This window comes from Hevea brasiliensis, chromosome 2, assembly GCF_030052815.1.
Source record: "Hevea brasiliensis isolate MT/VB/25A 57/8 chromosome 2, ASM3005281v1, whole genome shotgun sequence".
NCBI classification, from domain to species: domain Eukaryota; kingdom Viridiplantae; phylum Streptophyta; class Magnoliopsida; order Malpighiales; family Euphorbiaceae; genus Hevea; species Hevea brasiliensis.
This window is the reverse complement of record NC_079494.1, coordinates 106,110,986-106,130,756: the sequence shown is the minus strand read 5'-3', so window position 1 is coordinate 106,130,756 and position 19,771 is coordinate 106,110,986. Positions and strand designations below refer to the sequence as shown.

The 19,771-nt window shown below is 31.0% G+C and overlaps 2 protein-coding genes and 1 long non-coding RNA gene across 8 annotated transcripts; 2 read left to right on the top strand and 1 right to left on the bottom strand.

Annotated features, from left to right (window-relative positions):
* Positions 1 to 57: 57 nt before the first annotated feature.
* On the bottom strand, positions 58 to 7,517 carry LOC110638756 (probable hexosyltransferase MUCI70). 5 transcript variants are annotated; one of them, XR_009144707.1, is made up of 10 exons: positions 7,361 to 7,516; positions 6,899 to 7,170; positions 6,612 to 6,770; positions 5,789 to 6,144; positions 4,324 to 4,535; positions 3,943 to 4,199; positions 3,667 to 3,845; positions 1,695 to 1,802; positions 669 to 897; positions 58 to 393 (listed from the first exon to the last, which is right to left on the bottom strand). XR_009144707.1 is itself a non-coding variant. In XM_058137593.1 (9 exons), the coding sequence occupies exons 2-8, from the start codon at positions 7,119 to 7,121 to the stop codon at positions 1,731 to 1,733; spliced, it is 1,458 nt and encodes a 485-aa protein (XP_057993576.1). In that variant the 5' UTR covers positions 7,122 to 7,170; positions 7,361 to 7,516; the 3' UTR covers positions 58 to 897; positions 1,695 to 1,730. The 5 variants fall into 5 exon arrangements, 2 of the variants coding, with proteins under 2 accessions (XP_057993576.1, XP_057993588.1); XR_009144709.1 differs by having other exon boundaries at positions 742 to 897; XM_058137593.1 differs by having other exon boundaries at positions 58 to 897.
* A 3,687-nt stretch (positions 7,518 to 11,204) lies between these two features.
* Positions 11,205 to 14,548, top strand: LOC110638773 (uncharacterized). Of its 2 annotated transcripts, none has more exons than XR_009144706.1 (3): positions 11,205 to 13,460; positions 13,578 to 13,665; positions 14,308 to 14,548. It is a non-coding gene; the product is annotated as an uncharacterized LOC110638773 (long non-coding RNA). The 2 variants fall into 2 exon arrangements; XR_002491745.2 differs by lacking the exon at positions 14,308 to 14,548 and adding an exon at positions 14,000 to 14,290.
* Positions 14,549 to 15,674: 1,126 nt separating this feature from the next.
* On the top strand, positions 15,675 to 18,221 carry LOC110638775 (sphinganine C4-monooxygenase 1). Its single transcript, XM_021789458.2, has 2 exons — positions 15,675 to 16,175; positions 17,446 to 18,221. Exons 1-2 carry the CDS (start codon positions 15,927 to 15,929, stop codon positions 17,998 to 18,000), a joined length of 804 nt encoding a protein of 267 aa, XP_021645150.1. The 5' UTR covers positions 15,675 to 15,926; the 3' UTR covers positions 18,001 to 18,221.
* Positions 18,222 to 19,771: the final 1,550 nt, after the last annotated feature.

The following is a 19,771-nucleotide window of genomic DNA, read 5'->3' as shown; positions in this document are numbered from 1 at the left end:
TCAAGCAACAAACAATCAGGTACTTATAGACAGTTTGAAAGAGCAGGATAACACAAGTTTGTCATGAAAAGATTGTAGGACCTTCAAGAAAGCATGATTGGCATTCTCATGCATAGTTACAAGTGTCAGTGGTTAAGGACCCCAAGAATCATGAATTCAAAAGTAAGAAGATAAAAAATGCATGCTCAAGCAGTTACATACTCTAACCTCTCCTTCCTTCTCTCTCCATTAAGAGTAAAAGATGTGTGCAATACACATAATACACAATTCTCGAACACTCGGGTTAGTAAATGTAAAGATCTTGATTATTGACCAGCAGGATTCCATGCTCTCTTAACAGCTAGGAGAATCCCCCCTCTTTCTTTCTCCCTCAACAAAATGTAACATGCTAACCTGCCATTAGAAAAATTATAGGATACAAAAAGGACAAAATAATGCTTAAGAACTTAGCACCTTTCTTCCCTCCCAACAATTTGTTGGTAAATATTCAGAAGAGAGATGTGTTGCAAACTATAGTGGAAAAGCAATCAGTCATCAGTCTCTGTGTGTATGTGCACATGGGGACACATCGGATTAAGTAGGTTGGTGTTAAGTTTGAAACTAAAATGAAGAAAAATAATGCAGGGATGAAGCCCTGATATCAAGGGACACTTCTGCAATATCATTACCAATCATTTAGTCCAACAAAGCCCCAAGCTCTCCATGCTGAAAACTACTTGCCCATAGAATACAGTCATTTACCATAGATATAAGGCATCCACCTAATCAATCTCATCCTCTCATAAGGCAGCTGAATGCTCAGGTCTGATTTCTGCCAAGCTTGAAAGATCCATCAAACTAGATTTTTGAAGAAGGCACTCAGGAATCTTATGCTTTTTCTTCTTTCAATACCTGCTCCTGCACAGGCGGCATAAAATCCATCAAAGACTTGCATAGGTTCTTAAATGAGAAGCTAGGGACCTTCATATTATCATGTTCCTTTTAATGTAACACTGAATTTTAGTTTATTTGGTTTGTACTTCACTATTTCTACCATAAGATAGGCCTTTATCTATCCATCCAAAAGTAGTGATTTATAAAATATGATTTACTTTGTTAAAAATAGAGTTAATGGAAAATTCCCCAACTTGCCACCAGAAACAACATTAAAGTGGTTAGGAATTCTATTTTGTAACTGATTCACACTTGGGAGATTAAACTACAGATAAAAATGTACTATGAGCCATTTTAGAGAGAGCAATACTAGAATTCATTACAATTTCCTTCTAAATTCTTCTTCTCCTCTCTCCTAAATCTTCCCTTTCTTCTTATCTCTGTCTTTCTTCACTTTCTCCGCTGCTTCTTCCTTCTCTCTCCTTTTCTTTCTCATTTCCCCTCTCTTTCTGCCTGCTCAAACATCTTGGTTAAGCCAGAAGAATCTTGGGGCTTAACACTTGCCTAATAATTTTAAGTAAAATATCAATTCTCATTGAGATACACAGGCTGTGATATCAACTTTGATGAGTTGTATTAAATCATTCATGCAATCAGAAGCTCCTTAGGTAAGCATATGTGCATAAACAGAAAGTTTTTTTTATGTTTGTTTTGCTTCTTTGATTTTATGGGGCAAAGTTGTAAAGGCAATCTAAATGGGAAAAAAAAAAAAGAGGGAAAAGTACAGTGGGGTAGGGGGGCAAGAACATGCGTAATCTTACCAGACAAGACATAACTGCCAAAAGAAATTTCAGTGATTAAGGAACAGGTGGAGGCGATGGCAATGCCCTATGATGGAAAAGCTTTGCTAGTGCTCTGCGTTCACAATCCTGCAGAGATTAAAACAAAATGATGAAGTTACACATAATTGTGCATGAGGTCCTCACAAAGACAACCTCCAAATGAAATAGACTGCAGAGAATCTTAAACAGAAATAAAGGCTTTCCTTTAATGTTTTCCATTGCCAAGAAGTTAACATGCGTATCCAAGGCAACAGTCAATCACTTCTTTGAAATCATAGAAACAAGAGCACAGACAAGAACACAAACTAATGGTCCTCTACAATTCCACAACACGTCTAAATAAAATTTCAACTAAGAACTTTATGGCCACAAATTAACATAACATAAAAATCAGAGGAGACAGTTGACAAAAATTATTCTCAACTTGTCCAATCCTGAATCCCAAAGTAGTTGGGGCAGGCTTGACAAAGATTTATTAGAGAAAAGGCCAAATTATACAAAAAAAAAGGACTTTTACATTCATTATGAATTTTACCCAAAATTTTAAATTCTATTAATTCAATCCTCAACATTTCACATTTGTAACAATTAATCTAACTCAAGTTGACCAAAAAAGATAATTATTTTATTAATAAATCTGATTGATTATTAAAAATAACATCACAATCCTTCAAATCCATTTCTCTCTCTGTCACCCACCACCCATCTCTATCATCATTCTTAAGTGTTAACTTGACAAGTAACCACAAACTCAAGAAAAAGTGAAAAAAAAAAAAAAAAACACAAGCACACTAGCAAAACAACCCCCCCCCCCCCCCTCCTTTTATTTCCTTTAGAAACTAAACACTAACCCCTTCACATCTCTCTCTGGACAGTGACCCGGAAATGGATTTGTAAGCTGCTGCGTAAAACACCTTCTAGCCTTCATATCCTTTTGAATTTCCCAGAAGATTTTGGAGTCATCTGGCTCAGCAGTTTTGGCAGTGTAGAGAAACTCAAACCACAGAGCCACAAGCCAGAGATGCAGTTATATTAGTTGCCAAGAGAGTTGGCGCAGAACTTAAGGGTGAGTGATGCTAGGGGAGAGACAATCAGAGGGTGGAAGGGAAAGCAGATAGCATAGGTTGCAGAGAATTCTCTGAATGAAGGTTGCAGAAAGGGTAATGATTGCTTTGAAGATGTGGCCTGGAGAAGTGAAAGAAGAGAAAGAAAGGGAGGAGAGAGAGAAGGGTTGGGAAATCCTTGATCTGAAGGAGACCAGTTTTTTGTTGGGATTTCTTGATATGAAAAATTAGGAATTAGAGGTATTTTTAGTTGCGGTGGGTTTTGTGAGGTGTAAAATGATTGGGAAAGTGAGAGGTTTTGCATTAGAGATAGAGGCAAAAGTTTTGGAGTTTACGAAGAATTTAGAGAAATTACAGCCTCCATGGCATCTAAATTGCAATTTAGATGTTATTTTTACTCTGAGAGGAGAGGAAAGAGAGAGCCAGAGGGAGTGAAGGGTTAGCATGAAATTTTGACCACAAAAATATTTTATAAAAATACATTTTTTTTTTTATGTCAATCTGAATTGAATTGTTAAAATAGTTGCTAACATGAAAGGTTAAGGACTAAATTGATAAAATTAAAAGAATTAGCTAAAATTAATAATGTGCCAAAGATCAGGATTTTTTGGTCATTAGGCCTAAAAAAAGGGTGGCAATTACTCTACTGCTCATACGAAGTTGCTTTAGACAAATCCTCAGCAAGCAATTGATAAACAACTTTGCAGAGACTTAGTGACAAGATTGACATTGTAGAATCTATGAATTAAGTGACCAATTGGGCAAAGTTTTGGACTAAAAGAAGAACTTCCCAGCACTTACTACAAATTACCACCAAGATGCAACATGACCTCACTTTCTATCTAATCAATTACATATATGCATAGATTCGTTAAGCTATATATTACCTTGAACATATATAGGTAGAATGGTTTATCTGGATTTAATCTCCTCAGTTTCAAGTAAGTGTATGCAAAACTAAGTTGATCACGTGAGGTAAATCGATCAACTTCATTGAACCAGAGGCATGAAAATAAATTTGACGTTGGTGTATGGGCCCGTACAATAAATGAACCTTCTGGCACATCTACAGGATACAACAAGCAAAATCAACATTTAACATTCAAGGAATTCAGAAGGGAAAAAAAAAGGGAAAAGCCAATCTTCATCGCCAAAACACTTACAACTTGGAAGAGGAGTATTTGGATCTGAAGGGTCATACTTTGTGAGACCATCAGACTGATAAAAGTTAAACTGTTCATCAATGGCTGTGTGATTGTACTTGTTTAGACGCTTATTTTGGAGTACCTCCTCCCAGACACAGTGACGGTCATAATGTGTTGAAATGGCATACTCTGATCTCATTCGCCACAAAAAGTATTCAAGTACTAGCATTGGATCAGTGTTGAGTCTCATCTTACTATCGAGCCAAATTGAATATCTGGAAAAAGAATTGTGGATGTGAATAAAAAAATTAAGAAATTTTAAGTTCTGGTCAGAATTATGACAACAAAAAATTAAGTCCTAGAGCTATAAAGTAAACTAAATGATAGCATAACAATCACCTAGAAGAAGGGAAGAGGCGATGTGATAAAAATTTTGGCACCTTTCCAGTTCTCCGCATGTCATCATATGGCAGGTTTTTGACAACAACTATTCTCCATAGACCAACATATCCTCTATCATCAGGTATATGTCCATCCAAAGACAGTTTGGACAGTGTTTGCTCATCCAAAAACATAACAAAACAAACATTTTTCTTGGAAAAATTGCTGATCTGGAACAAGCAAGAACATATAACATCATTGAAAGAACTAAGAACATGACTAACACCCAAGAAGCACAAAAGCAATAGGTAAAATACACCATTGATCTCTGTTTCAAGTGTCTGCACTGTAATGAAGGAGGTCGGTCAAGTGTTTAATCCCTGATACCTTGCTCTCTGATGTACAAGAATAAGAAGAAACATCATTGGCCACTGACCATTAGAGGTAATTTCACCCGAATCACCAAACTTTATTTTGTCCCAATTTCATCACTGAACTTTGGTTTCAATTTCAATGTAGTCATATTAGTCAAATTTTTGTTGAGACCTCAGTGAGTAACCTCATCTGAAAACTGATTCTGGTGAGCAACTTCGCCTGAAATGGGGGATTCCACTCCCTAAGCATAAATTCCACAACAGTTTTAGATTGTTCATTGGAGTCTTGGTTATTTTGGTGATGATAATATATCGTAAATGGAATTAAAGCTCATAATGAAGTTAACACTAACAGTTCAAACTAGTTAAAGTTACAGAGGTGTAACTTCCCCAAACTTCAGTGACCATTGCAATTGGTCCATTTTACCCATGACAACGATTTATTGTTGCTTTTAGGTTACATGACAATATTATAAATCATATCTTTTTGTTTTTTTGTCAATAAAGCTATATTCAAAGGAGAATATAAGTAATATAATTTGTCTATTTAGAGGTTCAATACAATCTGTAAAGATAATAGAACATAAACTAAAATAATCCAACACACTCCTAAATGTATGAGCCAAAAAACACTGTAGTTTCTAAAAGCATAATCTCAGCAGAAAACACAAATATTGATATACCAAATAGGTATGCTCATATCTACCTACCTAATAAATAAATTACTAGAAAACTCTCTGTCTATCTTACTTTGTTTCTCCCTATCTATCTATCTATCTATCTATCTACCTATATATAGTTATCATATAATAAAAGTACAAAACTATAGTACCTTAAACAGCTCAAAAGAATAATCTTGTAATTCTCTTTTAACTCATTGGAATGTCTTCCAATACAAAGTCATCCTAAGATAACTTTATGGCCACCGGCTTTGTGTGCTTTCTTTTTGTAGACAATTTAAAGTGCTACGAGTAAGTAGACTGAAATTTTTGATGATTCTTATCTAAAATAGCTTTGACATGTAAACGTACAAAACACAACTCAAATATTTAAAAAAGAAAAACAATGGTCTACATGACTAAAATTTATACTTAAAAGGAGGTAGGTACTTTTTTACTTGTAGGCCTCCTCAGAAAGTCAGAGCTTCCAAAAATGCAAGAAGAAACCACTACCAGACAAGTACTCATGTATGCCTTGTCCTTTTCATCCAAATCAAATCCGGTACTAGGAAATCCAACGGGTCCCTTGACAAAACCACAGTGAACTGTTTGATTTCTAGCATAGAAAGATTTCTCTCTTTCCTGGAGGGTCTGATGTCCTCCAAATCTAGATTCAAATGAAGTTGTTCCCAAAGCCTTCTCCTCTGTATCCACATAACGGAGAGAAAATTGCGTGAAATTTCTGATATCTAGCGGCTCAATGAGATATTCAACTGCTTCCGAAAACCCAACTTCACAAGGAAAATCTGACAGATCAACACATAGGACAAAAAGAACAAAAGTCATGATAAAAAGACGAATTGATTAGCAAAATATGTCTGGAATTTAAGAAATTAAAAATTCTTCAATCAAGAAAAATATCAGTTTTAGTGTTGTTTATGAAAGATGTGATTAAGGATTCTATTTATTAAGTTTAAGAAAGTAATTTTATGTTAATTACCATGTGATTAATAAGACCATTATGCACTTCTCCTAATTAATCTGTTCTATATCCTAGATCAAAAAATATAATATAACAGCAGATATAAAGCTGAAATGTCTAGGGTCAAAATTTCATCCTAGAGTTTCCAAATCTTCGAGCAACAAGACAATTGAAAAAGTAGCATAGATCCCAAAAGAACAGAGTTAATGTTTCTAACAATAATAAGATGAAATTATCATATGGCAAAACACATATATGGAAATTAATGGTATACAAGCCAACTTCTCTTACGCTGTTTACGGCGCTTGCTTCTTGATGTTTTGACAACGTTATTAGATCCAGAAAATTCATGCTGGACTTCATTCGAAAACTTGACGCTTCTTTCTCTATTACCACCAATATCAAATTTCTGTGAAGATGAAATGCTGCTCTCCAAAATTTCCAAATTACCTACCAAATAACCATAATAATAATAATAATAATAATAATAATAATAATAATAATAATAATAAATAACCGAGCATGCATTTGGCAGAAAGAGATTGGATAATTAAGAGAGTAAGTAGTGGGTGGCTCACCAGGAAGTTGCAATTTGAGGCCAAAGACAGAGAAAGAAATCAAGAAGATAGCAGAAAGCAGCAATACCCAAATCAAAAAACTGGGTTTAGTAAAACGAGCGAACCTCCTTCCTCGACGAACGACCCGAACACTATGGTCTGTTCGACCGAGCGAATTGAAAACCTCACCGACAATGCCTCTTCTCTCCGGCAATAAGTCTCCATTGAATTTGTAAAGAGCCATTGAAGCAACTGAGATTGAAAACCTCCAAGGAAATACAGCAGCTCATCCTCTGTGCGATAATTGACCAGACCATTCAAATTCAGCAAATGAGAAAATTTGAAGTATAATTCCCGAATTGCGAAGAAAAATTCAAAAGAAAAATTCAAACATAATTCCCGAATTGCAAAGAAAAATTCACAATGAATGGTCTAATGTAATCAGTGATGTGGAGTGATTAAGAAATGGAGGATTCTTAATACCTGATTGAAGATCTCAGTGACCCAATGTCGCGACGCGGGAACTCGTTTGTGGAGAAGTAATATAGTGGATCCATGATATGAACGTTGGCTCACTCTGAAAAGGAGGTTAAACTGCGTAGATGCGACCCTTGCCAGCATGCTATGCTCGTGTGTGGGTCGGGTTAAATTTTGTTCAACTAAAGGTGGGCTCTATGGGTAGACGTGGGCCCTGAGATCAGGAAGTGGTCTTTTCATTTCTTTGCTTTTTAATTTTTTTTTTAAGAGAAATCTATTTTAATTTGAAAAAATGTAATTGAATTTGGGAGATTCACTCATAGGAGTTTGCAAACTATCCATTCAGTTATAAATTGAATCAAATTGAACTCATATGGAAATTGAATTATCAATAATTTCCATATGTTCAATAGTTCTATGGCCAATTATTATGCTGTAGGCTGTAGGTATATTGAGGTCATGACTCATATGCTTGAACTTTGTTAGAGAAAAGCTTCTGGAATTTTCTAATGTATGATTTTAGTTCAGTAATCTAGATAATTAAGAAAAAGAAAATAAGAGAAAGTAATCAATTGCTCATTGTTTTGGAATTTAAAATTTATAAAAATTTAATTCAATTAATTTATTTTTATCAATCAAAAGAAAAGAATTTAATTATTTTTAATTTAAAAAAATTATTTTTAAAAAATATAAATTAAATATAAATGTATAAAAATTCAATTTTTTTTCTTGCGAATGGTTTATTTTAAATGGAGTCTTAATTTTTAATTTTTATATGATTGCAGTCTTTATTTAAGATGTTGTAGTGTTATCTTTTTTTATTATTATTTTTTTTTAAATTTGTGAAGTAAGGCCCAGAGTGGGCAGCAAGACATCGAATCATTTAGAATATAAAGAAAGGCTAAGAGGCCCAGAAACCAGCCCATACATGGAAACCCAAACCCATTACACTGTGGCCCTAGAAGACCAAAACATAGAAACATTAGGACCATTGCAGCACCGCCATTGCTGCTAGGAAAAAGACAATGGAAGCTTCCATGGCTACAAGAGCCGGGGAATTTACCGTACAAGGGTGAGTTAGAAATAAAAATTACTAATAAAAGGTGTGGTATGAAAAATTTACGAGATTAGGGTAAAAAAAGTCAAGAGTCCTAAAAACGTTAGTATCAGTAGCGTTTTAATGTCCAAAACGCTATTAATAATAGCGTTTTGTGCGGTTGGCATCCAAATTAAAAAAAAAAGTTGAACACTACTATAAGTAGCGCCCAGCTTTAATTTTAATTTTTTTAATATTTTAAATAAAATATAAATATTATTTTAGTAAATAATATTATAATAATTAATAATATATATTATAATATTTTTATTATAAAAAATTATTTTTTAATTTAAAATTAAATTAAATTTTAATTAAATAAGAAATTAAAAATATAAAATATTATTATAATAAAAAAAATTAAAAAATTTAAATAAAAATCTGGACGCTACTGTAGTCTAGCTTCTTATTTAATTTTTAATTATTTTATTTTTACATTTTAAATAAAAATATAAATATTATTTTAATAAATAATAGTATAATAATTAAAATCATATATTATAATTTTTTATTATAAAAAATTATTTTTCAATTTAAAATTAAATTAAAAAATATAAAAATTTTGTAATGTAATTTAATTTTAATTTTTAATTTAATTTAATTTTTAATTGAAAAATAATTTTAATTTTTTATTTAATTAAAAATATTATTTTAATAAATAAAATCATAATATTTAATATTATACATTATAATATTTTTATTATTATAAAATATTATTTTTTAATTTAAAATTAAATTAAAATTTAATAAAATAAAAAATAAATAAAAATAAATAAAAAGTTTAAGAAAAATTAGACGGGTAGCGTCCAATTTTTCTTTTAATTTTTAATTATTTTATTTTATATTTTGAATAAAATATAAATATTATTTTAATAAATAAAATTATAATATTTAATAATATATATTATAATATTTTTATTATAAATATTATTTTTTAATTTAAAATTAAATTAAAATTTAATAAAATAAAAAATAAAAAAAATAATTAAAAAGTTTAAGAAAAATTGGACGCTACTGTAAGTAGCGTCCAATTTTTCTTTTAATTTTTAATTATTTTATTTTATATTTTAAATAAAATATAAATATTATTTTAATAAATAAAATTATAATATTTAATAATATATATTATAATATTTTTATTATAAATATTATTTTTTAATTTAAAATTAAATTAAAATTTAATAAAATAAAAAATAAAAAAAAATAATTAAAAAGTTTAAGAAAAATTAAACGCTACTGTAAGTTGCGTCCAATTTTTCTTTTAATTTTTAATTATTTTATTTTATATTTTAAATAAAATATAAATATTATTTTAGTAAATAAAATTATAATATTTAATAATATATATTATAATATTTTTATTATAAATATTATTTTTTAATTTAAAATTAAATTAAAATTTAATAACATAAAAAATAAAAATAAATAAATAAAAAATTTATGAAAAATTGGACGTTAGCTCCAATTTTTTTTTTAATTTTTAATTATTTTATTTTATATTTTAAATAAAATATAAATATTATTTTAATAAATAAAATTATAATATTTAATAATATATATTATAATATTATTTTTAATTTAAAATTAAAGTAAAATTTAATAACATAAAAAATAAAAAAAAATAAATAAAAAGTTTAAGAAAAATTGGATGCCACTATGAGTAGCGTTCAATTTTTCTTTTAATTTTTAATTATTTTATTTTATATTTTAAATAAAATATAAATATTATTTTAATAAATAAAATTATAATATTTAATAATATATATTATAATATTTTTATTATAAATATCATTTTTAATTTAAAATTAAATTAAAATTTAATAACATAAAAAATAAATAAAAAATAAATAAAAAGTTTAAGAAAAATTGGACGCTACTATAAGTAGCATTCAATTTTTCTTTTAATTTTTAATTATTTTATTTTATATTTTAAATAAAATATAAATATTATTTTAATAAATAAAATTATAATATTTAATAATATATATTATAATATTTTTATTATAAATATTATTTTTTAATTTAAAATTAAATTAAAATTTAATAACATAAAAAAATAAAAATAAATAAATAAAAAGTTGAAGAAAAATTGGACGCTACTATAAGTAGCGTTCAATTTTTCTTTTAATTTTTAATTATTTAATTTATATTTTAAATAAAATATAAATATTATTTTAATAAATAAAATTATAATATTTAATAATATATATTATAATATTTTTATTATAAATATTATTTTTTAATTTAAAATTAAATTAAAATGTAATAAAATAGAAAATAAAAAAAATAATTAAAAATTTTAAGAAAAATTGATCGCTATTGTAAGTAGCGTCTATTTTTTTTTTAATTTTTAATTATTTTATTTTATATTTTAAATAAAATATAAATATTATTTTAATAAATAAAATTATAATATTTAATAATATATATTATAATATTAATTATTATAATATTATTTATTAAAATAATATTTATATTTTATTTAAAATATTAAAAAATTTAAAACAAAAGCTGGACACTACTTATAATAGCGGCAAACTTTTTTTTTTTTTAATTTGGATGCCATCCGCACAAACCGTTATTATTAATAGCGTTTTAGATTTTAAAACGCTACTGATATTAACGTTTTTAGGACTATTGACTTTTCTCACCCCTGATCTCATAAATTTTTCATATCACATTCATTTTTAATAATTTTTATTTCTAACTCACGCAGTTAAATTCCCCGCAAGAGCTGCACGCTTTCCTAAAACGCGTCTAAAGCGTCAATCTCAGTCAGCTATAGGTCATAGGAGGCTGGCTCGATGACCTAGAGATACTCACCATCGCCATCACAGATGCAAGGAGCCCTCCATGGAAACAGTGGCTACCACTCTTTGACGATGGCTCGACTCCAGCATAAAACCAAAACAAAGCCACAATATGGATATTCAATGCTGCCGTCTCTATTTCCTTTAGACTTGCAAAAGATAAACACAATCCAAAACCTATTTACACCCATTCTAGTTGGGGGAGGGCTGACCCGCAAGCCATGCCCAAAACTAATGTGTTTCCCTACCCAGAAGGGCCGGAAAAGACTGCAGGAGGTGGAAAGCCATGAACCCGAGACAGGAAACAACAAAGGAAGAAAGATTTGAGAGAAAATTCTCTCTAGAACTAAAAAGAAAGAACCATATTAATTTTTCCCTCATTTATGTTGGACTGTTGTCTTGCTCGCCCGTATTCATTGTTAATGCAAGTGTATTGCAGTTGTGTACCGCTAGCCCCCTTTTCATAAACAAGTTGTTATTAAGAGAAAATCCCAAATGTGGAAAATAGCGGTAACCTTTTTAGTCAGATTAAACCAAATTATCCATATAAGAAAATAAAATCATTTACAAGGGATTTGTTTTTAATTTCTTTGTATTTCTCATAGAATTAAGTGTTTTGCTTGGAAATCAATGGAAAAACAATTGGTCTAATCTCTTGGTGAGGACAAGGTTATGAATTAGCACTAACACCCAAGTGGACAATTAGTCGACTCTTGGCACCATGGCAGACGGTGGCAAATTCCAGTGATTACAGTGTGCGCTAAAGCTTCAAAAAATTACCTGGAATACTCTTTCCCTCCATGTCTGCCAGTTTATTTTCATCGTACATTTCACTTTTTTTTCTTCAAATGCAAAAGAAGTATTTCTCTTCTTTGATGCTCTCAGTCTTGACCGTTCAATCCAACAACCAGCAAACAAACAATCCTTCATCATGCGAATGGATTTGTCGGAAATTGCAAAGAAGCTTGGCCTATCGGAATTCAAGAACCTGATCCGAAAAGCGGCGGAGCTCCTCCGCCTCTGTGACGTCCAGTTTGATTCCTCCATTATCGGAGTTGTAAGTGCTACTTTGGAATTTCAAATTCATTTGATCAAATATGTAACATTGCGAGTGTTTTCTAAAATCGTCAAAATTATTTAATTACTTGCAGGGAGAGGTTTGTAAGGCTATAATCCGCTTGGAAATCGCTGCAACACGGTGCCCATTTTGTTTATAATCTTTTTTATCTTTATTTTTTTTATGGATAGATCATTTGTATGTTAATGTATCGGTATAAATGAGTGCAGGTTTCAAGTTTTTTTTATAGGCAGGCAGCATAAGGTTGAGTGGAATGTTAGAGAAGGCTTACAATAGGTCCTTCAATTCTCTGCCAAACAGTCTTGGTGTTAAGCAAGTTCTTATTCTCTTCTTTCTGGGTTATATTTCTTGATTTGAATTTAATAGATAATGTACTAAGATGTTGGATCTTAACCTGGATTGATTTTTGGTTGTGTGCTGTAGGACAAAGCTGAATATTAGAGAATTGGGGATTCAGTTTGGGTGCATTAGGCTCATTCCTTTTGTGAAAAATGGCCTATCATTTCTATTTCTTTGGTTTACCCACTAACTGAATTCCATTTTATGTTGCCACGCATAAAGTGACATTTGCATTGTGTTCTTAAAAATGCCTATGAGTAACAGATCCCAAAATCAGTTTATAATGAGTGATTTTTCTGCATGTAATCACTAGATGTGTGCTTTTAATATTCAACCTTTTAGATATGTTGTAGCTCAGAAGATTAGTAGACCTTTAGTAGACCTTCTAGGTGGTGTCCTGCAATGATCTCTTGAGGTCTAGATTTCTTTAATCAACTTAAAAATATTTTGTTTGTGTCAATTGTACACCTGTAGGCCCCGGTAATTACTATATTTGTATTACGTGTTTTCCGACTGAGAGGTGTCGATTGTCAGGTACGAGGAATATTTTCTTGCATCATTGCCAGCTTCAAGACGAGCAACTGCTGGCTTCAACCGGCCTGTGTTACTGCAGTTGCATTCTACTTGTATGCAAAGAAACGCAAGGACAGTGAACAAATTTTTTCACCAGTTGTTGATTAAAGAACTATATTACCTTTGTGTTTTAGCTTATGTGGTTTATGTTTCTCTCTCCGCAGCTCAAGATAGACAGTTTGTGGCATATGTGAATCTGAATTCAAATTTGTGAGTAAACTCTTCTGCTCAATGCATCAATCTTTGGTGAAAACTGCAGTTCTTACTCCATACCCCCAATATCCCCTTATTTTGATATGGTTAACAAATTTGCAGTTCAACGTATAGGTGTCCACCTCCATGAAGGACCTTTGTCATGATGTCTTTGGGATCTCAGAGAAAAAGAAGGATCCCAGAGAGGTGAAGGGCAACCGAGGTAAGAACTAATTGAGATTTAAATGTTTATTTATGGTCCTTTCTTTTGTTTGTTCCCTTTTTTCCTGCAAATTTGTTATAGGCATATAATTAGTTTCCTAGGCTCTAGCAGGAATCAAGTTGTTCACCAGAGAGGTTGAGATTCATTTAACTAATTAACTAGTTTGTGGAGACATTAATTGAGGCAACTATCTTAATAGTTTACAGTTAATATGATGTGGTTCTTTAATTGATTGTCCTTCTTAAATAGGCAAAACTAAAAGATGTAACTCTATAATTCATTCATTCTGCTAATCCTCAATTGCTAAGCTACAGTTGCTTTTATTGACCAGTAGGTAAATTTTATTTGGTGACTATGGGCTTTATTCGTTCTGTTACGTAATGGATTGGATGGGGTCAAAATATCTACCCGGATTTGGCTGGCTGGAAGAATAGTCGGGTAGTTGGAATTAGATATTGTAATTATTCGTCAGAATTTAAATTACAAGATCAGATTCCTTACGCTTTGCCAGATAGGCTAATGAAAACTAATTTGATGCAGCGCAGAATCGTGCTTCTCAAGTCACAACCCCATCTCCCACCCAGAAGACAATAAGAATGCAACACCTCATTTTTATTCTTTAATTTTTTTTTTTTTTTTGAGGTGAAGACGTTAATAATGAAATGCATGAAAGTGATTCTTCTAGAAAAAAGTAAACCAGCAGCAGGGGGAAGAGGAGTCGTCTTTCTGGAGGAGAAGAGTGTTTCTAGAGGGGAAGAAGAAGTTTGTTATAGCATCAAGGAAGTTTCTTTTCAACTAGCGTCATAAGTTTGGTGGGTATATTAATAAATAAACAAATTATAAAAAATAAAAATTTGCTTTATTTGCCAACATATGATAGCATATTGATTATGAAAATAAATTATAGTTTAATTATTTAAAAAAAAATTGAGAGAGTGAAGACTCAAGAAGAAAAGTGATGTACCTTTAATTATAATACGAAACTAATTATTTTATTTATATGTTGTACAAAATATTTATTATTTTAATAATATAAATATATATGTATTTTGTATTTTATATTTTTATTATAAAATTTTATCAATGATAGAATTTTTAATTAATTATAATTCTATTTTAAATGTGGATAAATAAATAAGTTAATTAATATCTTGTTTTTAAATTGTGAACAGAAGTTAGTTATAATTTTTATATTTTTTAGACATTAAATGATTTCAAATTCTAAATTTTTTATTTGAATATCTATTTTTTTAATGCACAATATATATTTATACACGCAAATAGATAATATTTAACAAATCTTTTGTCAAATATAAGCATTAAGATTTGAAAAAAATAATTAAAAATATAACTATCCATAGAAAAATTAAATTTTCAAAGTGAGTGAAAAATTTAAAATGAATTTATTAGCGAGATTTGCTATATTGAATATCTAACAGAAGTGAATATTCAACAAAAATAAATAAAATAGTGAGATTTCTTATATTCAATATCTAATAAAAGTTAAAAATGAATTTATTTTTTAATATTAATAAATTTTATTAAAATTTAAAATTTAATAAAAAATGTATTATTTTTATTTTTTAATTAATTCATAATAAAAAAATACAATCAATATTCAAAATTATTCTTTAATCTAAATTTTAAAAATTAAATAGATAAACTGAGTCAAATGAATTTGAAATAATCTTATCTCTGTGTCAGTTAATCAATATCAAGAACAAATAATGATAATGATAAATAACACATTTTAAAATTAATTATTTAAATAAGCGGCAATCCAAAGATTAAAGTTTATTTAGTTTATCTTGTTAAAATAATTTATTGTTTTGTCTTGTAGTCCACGTAAGCGCGATGACATGTACGTAGAAATAGCAAATACCATCAAACAAGAGCACGCTGACATGCTCCACGCGCACTTGCCACTTCATTTTGCTCTGGTAGAAACCCCTTGTTTTCCCAGACAAAGTCGGCGTCGTTTTGTCCAAACCCAACGCAGAAAATATAAAAAATCGAACCTCTCCAATCTCCCCCCAGCTCGTGGGTTGATTTTTCTTTTCTGTCTCTATCTAATTTTCCCTCTCTGTCCCTCCTCTTCGGTTCCAATGACTATGTGGAATCTTCTTCTCCCATTCAAACCCTAATTTGAATTATGTGATCCCACCTCCTCAACTACAACCCATCTTTTATTATATATAGTAATAATCATCAGTATTTTCGTAGAAAAAAAACATACACTTTCCTTGCTGGTTGGTTGTTTTATGCTTTCACTGATGTTATTTGGCAACATGGGTTTTCAAATTTCTGATGAACTGTTGGGTACTTTTGTCCCAATTCTTGTCTACTGGGTTTATTCGGGGTTGTATGTTGGATTAGGATACTTTGAAAATTATAGATTGCACACCAAGCAGGATGAGGATGAGAAAAATTTGGTCTCCAAAGCCACTGTTGTGAAAGGCGTTCTTCTTCAACAATCTATACAAGCTGTTGTTGCTATCCTCTTGTTTACGGTATGCTTCTTTTTTTCTGTTATGTTTTAATTTCGTGTCAGGTTGATTTGATTTGATTCTTTTTTACATGCTTGATCCTTGTTGTTTATCTTTTTTTTTTTTCTTTCAAATTTTGTTTATGTTTGGAATTTTGATTTAAAGATAAAAGAGACACGGTGTTTCTTTCTAATGGGAAAGTCGTGGTGTGGGTCAGAGGATGAAATCCGATGATCATAGCGCGATTTCAATTTTTCATATATGTTTTGACTTTTTCTCGTGCGTTTTCCATGGTTTTTTAATGAAATCAGAAACTTCTGAGTAAAAAAATAATAATAATTCCCAACTCCACAACCACACACACAACACACCACCCCCCCCCCCCCCCCCAACCTCAAACCCCCCTTTTCTTTCTGTGGTTATGATTTGACTTTCTCGTAACGCAACGGTTCTTATAATTTCCCTTCTGTAATACTGTGAATTGAGAGAAACGTTTTTCTTTTGGGAAACCTGTTCAATCATGGGAAACGTGTGTAACTAGATGAGTTATGTTTTTAGCGTTAATTAATTACATGTCTTAGCTGTTATTTAGATGTCTTTTTATAAACCCATCAACAGTTAATACAAGGAGAGGCAAAATGATGAAGTATATACTGTCAGGAAGCAATTTATGTGTGTCTCTGAAGTTCTGTGATCATTTAAAATATCAGTTAAGAGACTTTGAATAGCTTGTTATGTTTCCTTTCGCAAGTAGCAAAAGGGAAGATCAAGTAAAATCATTTCAGACAAAAATAAATTGGCAAATAAAGGGAAAATTTTGCAAGACTTAATATGGCTGTTGGTTGAAATCAGAGCCTGAATTAATAAAGTTTGAGTAAAATGGCAAGTGGGTTTGGTTGTTTATTTTGCTAAAAGTGTTTTTAGTTCTTTATGTTGTTGGTTGCAGGATTTTTTTTTTCTTTGAGACTATGGTGCAATTGTTGAGTTAATAAGCATAGGTTTGCAAGTCTAAGCTCATATTACCATCTGAGAAAGATTTTGTGAAATTATATATTTTCTGAGTTGGAATTTGTTGGTTGTTCTGCTATATTTGTTTTCTTTTATTGTTTGCCTTAACCTGCAGCCAGCTATTTCATGTTCTTATTTTTGTTCATATGTATGCATCCTCATCATTTTTATCTTTGTTGTTATAATTAGTGATCTTGATGTGCATTAAGTCAACCAATGCATAATTATAGATATTAAGATTAAATATGAATTACTAATTTATTTAGGGATTTTGCTTTTCCTATAGGTAACTGCAAATGATTCTCAGGCTGCTATAGATCAACAACCTTCCCTAATTGTTCTAGCTAGACAGTTTGTTATGGCTATGTTGGTTTTGGATACTTGGCAGTATTTCATGCATAGATACATGCATCACAACAAGTTTCTATATAGGCATATTCATTCTCAACATCATCGGCTTGTTGTCCCCTATGCGTTCGGAGCTCTATACAATCATCCACTGGAGGGGCTTCTGCTTGACACAATTGGTGGGGCCTTATCTTTTCTCTTCTCTGGGATGTCTCCTCGAGCCTCCATTTTCTTCTTCTCATTTGCCACCATCAAAACAGTGGATGACCATTGTGGGTTATGGCTTCCTGGGAATCTTTTCCACATGTTCTTTAAAAATAATACTGCTTATCATGATGTCCATCATCAGCTTTACGGAAGCAAATACAACTTTTCACAGCCATTCTTTGTCATGTGGGATAGAATTCTTGGAACATATATGCCTTACTCACTTGAGAAGAGAGAAGGGGGTGGCTTTGAAGCACGGCCTGCTAAAGAGTACAAGGACGATTAAATGTTGCCTGATGAAGGCCTTGTTTCAGCAATATACCACCACCACCATTAGTCTTTCCTCTATTAATTAACTGCATCGGTTTTGTGATTTGTGTATATACAAATTGTTGTGCTTTCTTATTATTATTATTATTATTATTTTTTATGTAGTTAACACAAAAAAGGATGCATCCACATAATTTTTGGCAGTGACGATCTATAAAGTGCAGTGGTTATATTTTATTGTGGTATTTTGGTGGATGGTTTGGGACATGAGTGCAACTTTTTTTTTTTAATCTTTAATTGCTCACCTAGGAAAAAGACTTGTTTTCTTGCTGTTTATTGAAGCCACAGTGAGAATAGCAGAATCTACTTTCTGCTTCGAAAAGTTATGATTTTTCAAAAACATGTGGCTTTACACAAGTTCCGGGTGTTACTGCCGAATGTAGTTAGTTTTAAGTGAAGATGGTTTAACTTACTTTTGTTTTTTATTTTTTTTTCGCATTATTTCTATTTTACGTTATGAGTTCTAAATATGTTAAGGAAGTTGAGAAGTTGAGTCTACTAGGACTAGAAGCTTTAGTAGGCTTGATGATTATCCTACAATGCATGGTCGAAAATGGCTCTAATGTGCGAATGAAAGGTCTCTTATTATTTGGTTAGTTGTTGGATACTTCTGCCACTGGGTAGACATTCGACAGACTGCGAATGAAACATGCAGAGCAGCTTTATTGGACTTTCATCGGGGCAACTGCTTGTATAACATTAGTTGGATGTCCCATGATTTGTATCTCGTTGACCTGCAACTGCTTGTTTCAATAGAACTATTGTTAGTACCAACAGTTTCTGTGTGCGATTAATTTGAAAATTCTAGAAATGCTGAAACTGTGAGCTAAGACACTGGTTTTGGCCGAGTGGTTTCCTTTCACCACTGTTGTGATCTTCACTTTTAGAATTGATAGCTGAGTGTAATTTATGCTGGATAATGGATAATTTTCGCTCGGCTACCGAATCTCCAACTTGAAAGTGTATAAATTATCACTCCAAAATCTTGTGACTCAGTATAATTTTATCTCGAGATGTCTCCTAAATAAAGAATTATTAATTTGATAACAATATTACTGTAAACTGCTTAACACGATAAGGACATTCTTTCATTGTGGGAATAAGTATAAAAGGAACAATGACTCCAACATAAATAGACTGATTATCTAATTCTTATGAACTGTACTGACGTTGAGTTTGTTTGGTTGAATTTCATTTCATAAAATTTTATAAAATTTAATTAAATTTCATATTTTGTGTGTTTAGTTTGAATAAAAATTAGTATTCAATTTTATAAAATTATTTATAATTAAAATGAATTCCTATCAAATTTGATGGAATTTGAAATAAATTTCGCAAATAGAGGATTTAGTGGTAGCAAATGTCATAAAGAAAATTACAAGTCTTTCAGTCAGTTGAAGATCTTAGCATAAAACCTCCAAAAAGCTTTATTGCATGGTACGATATCATCTCTTTGTAAGGTTTTAGAGAAAGAAAAACCTTTCCATTTTTGTCTTTTGTTCTTGCGCCTAGGGCATTTCATTTGCCGCTAAGTGGCTTCCCCTGCCCCTTCTGGGCTGGGGAGCTCTTCTCCTTGCCTAGTCTTGTTGGTTTTTTCTCTCCCCACCACTCGATTGGGGTTTATAGCCGGACAAAGTCCTCTTTCGGCTGACCTTCGGTTTAGTTACCAGAAAGCTCTGCCATCAACCCTCGATGGGGCATTAGTCTTGGCCTACGATGGATTTGGC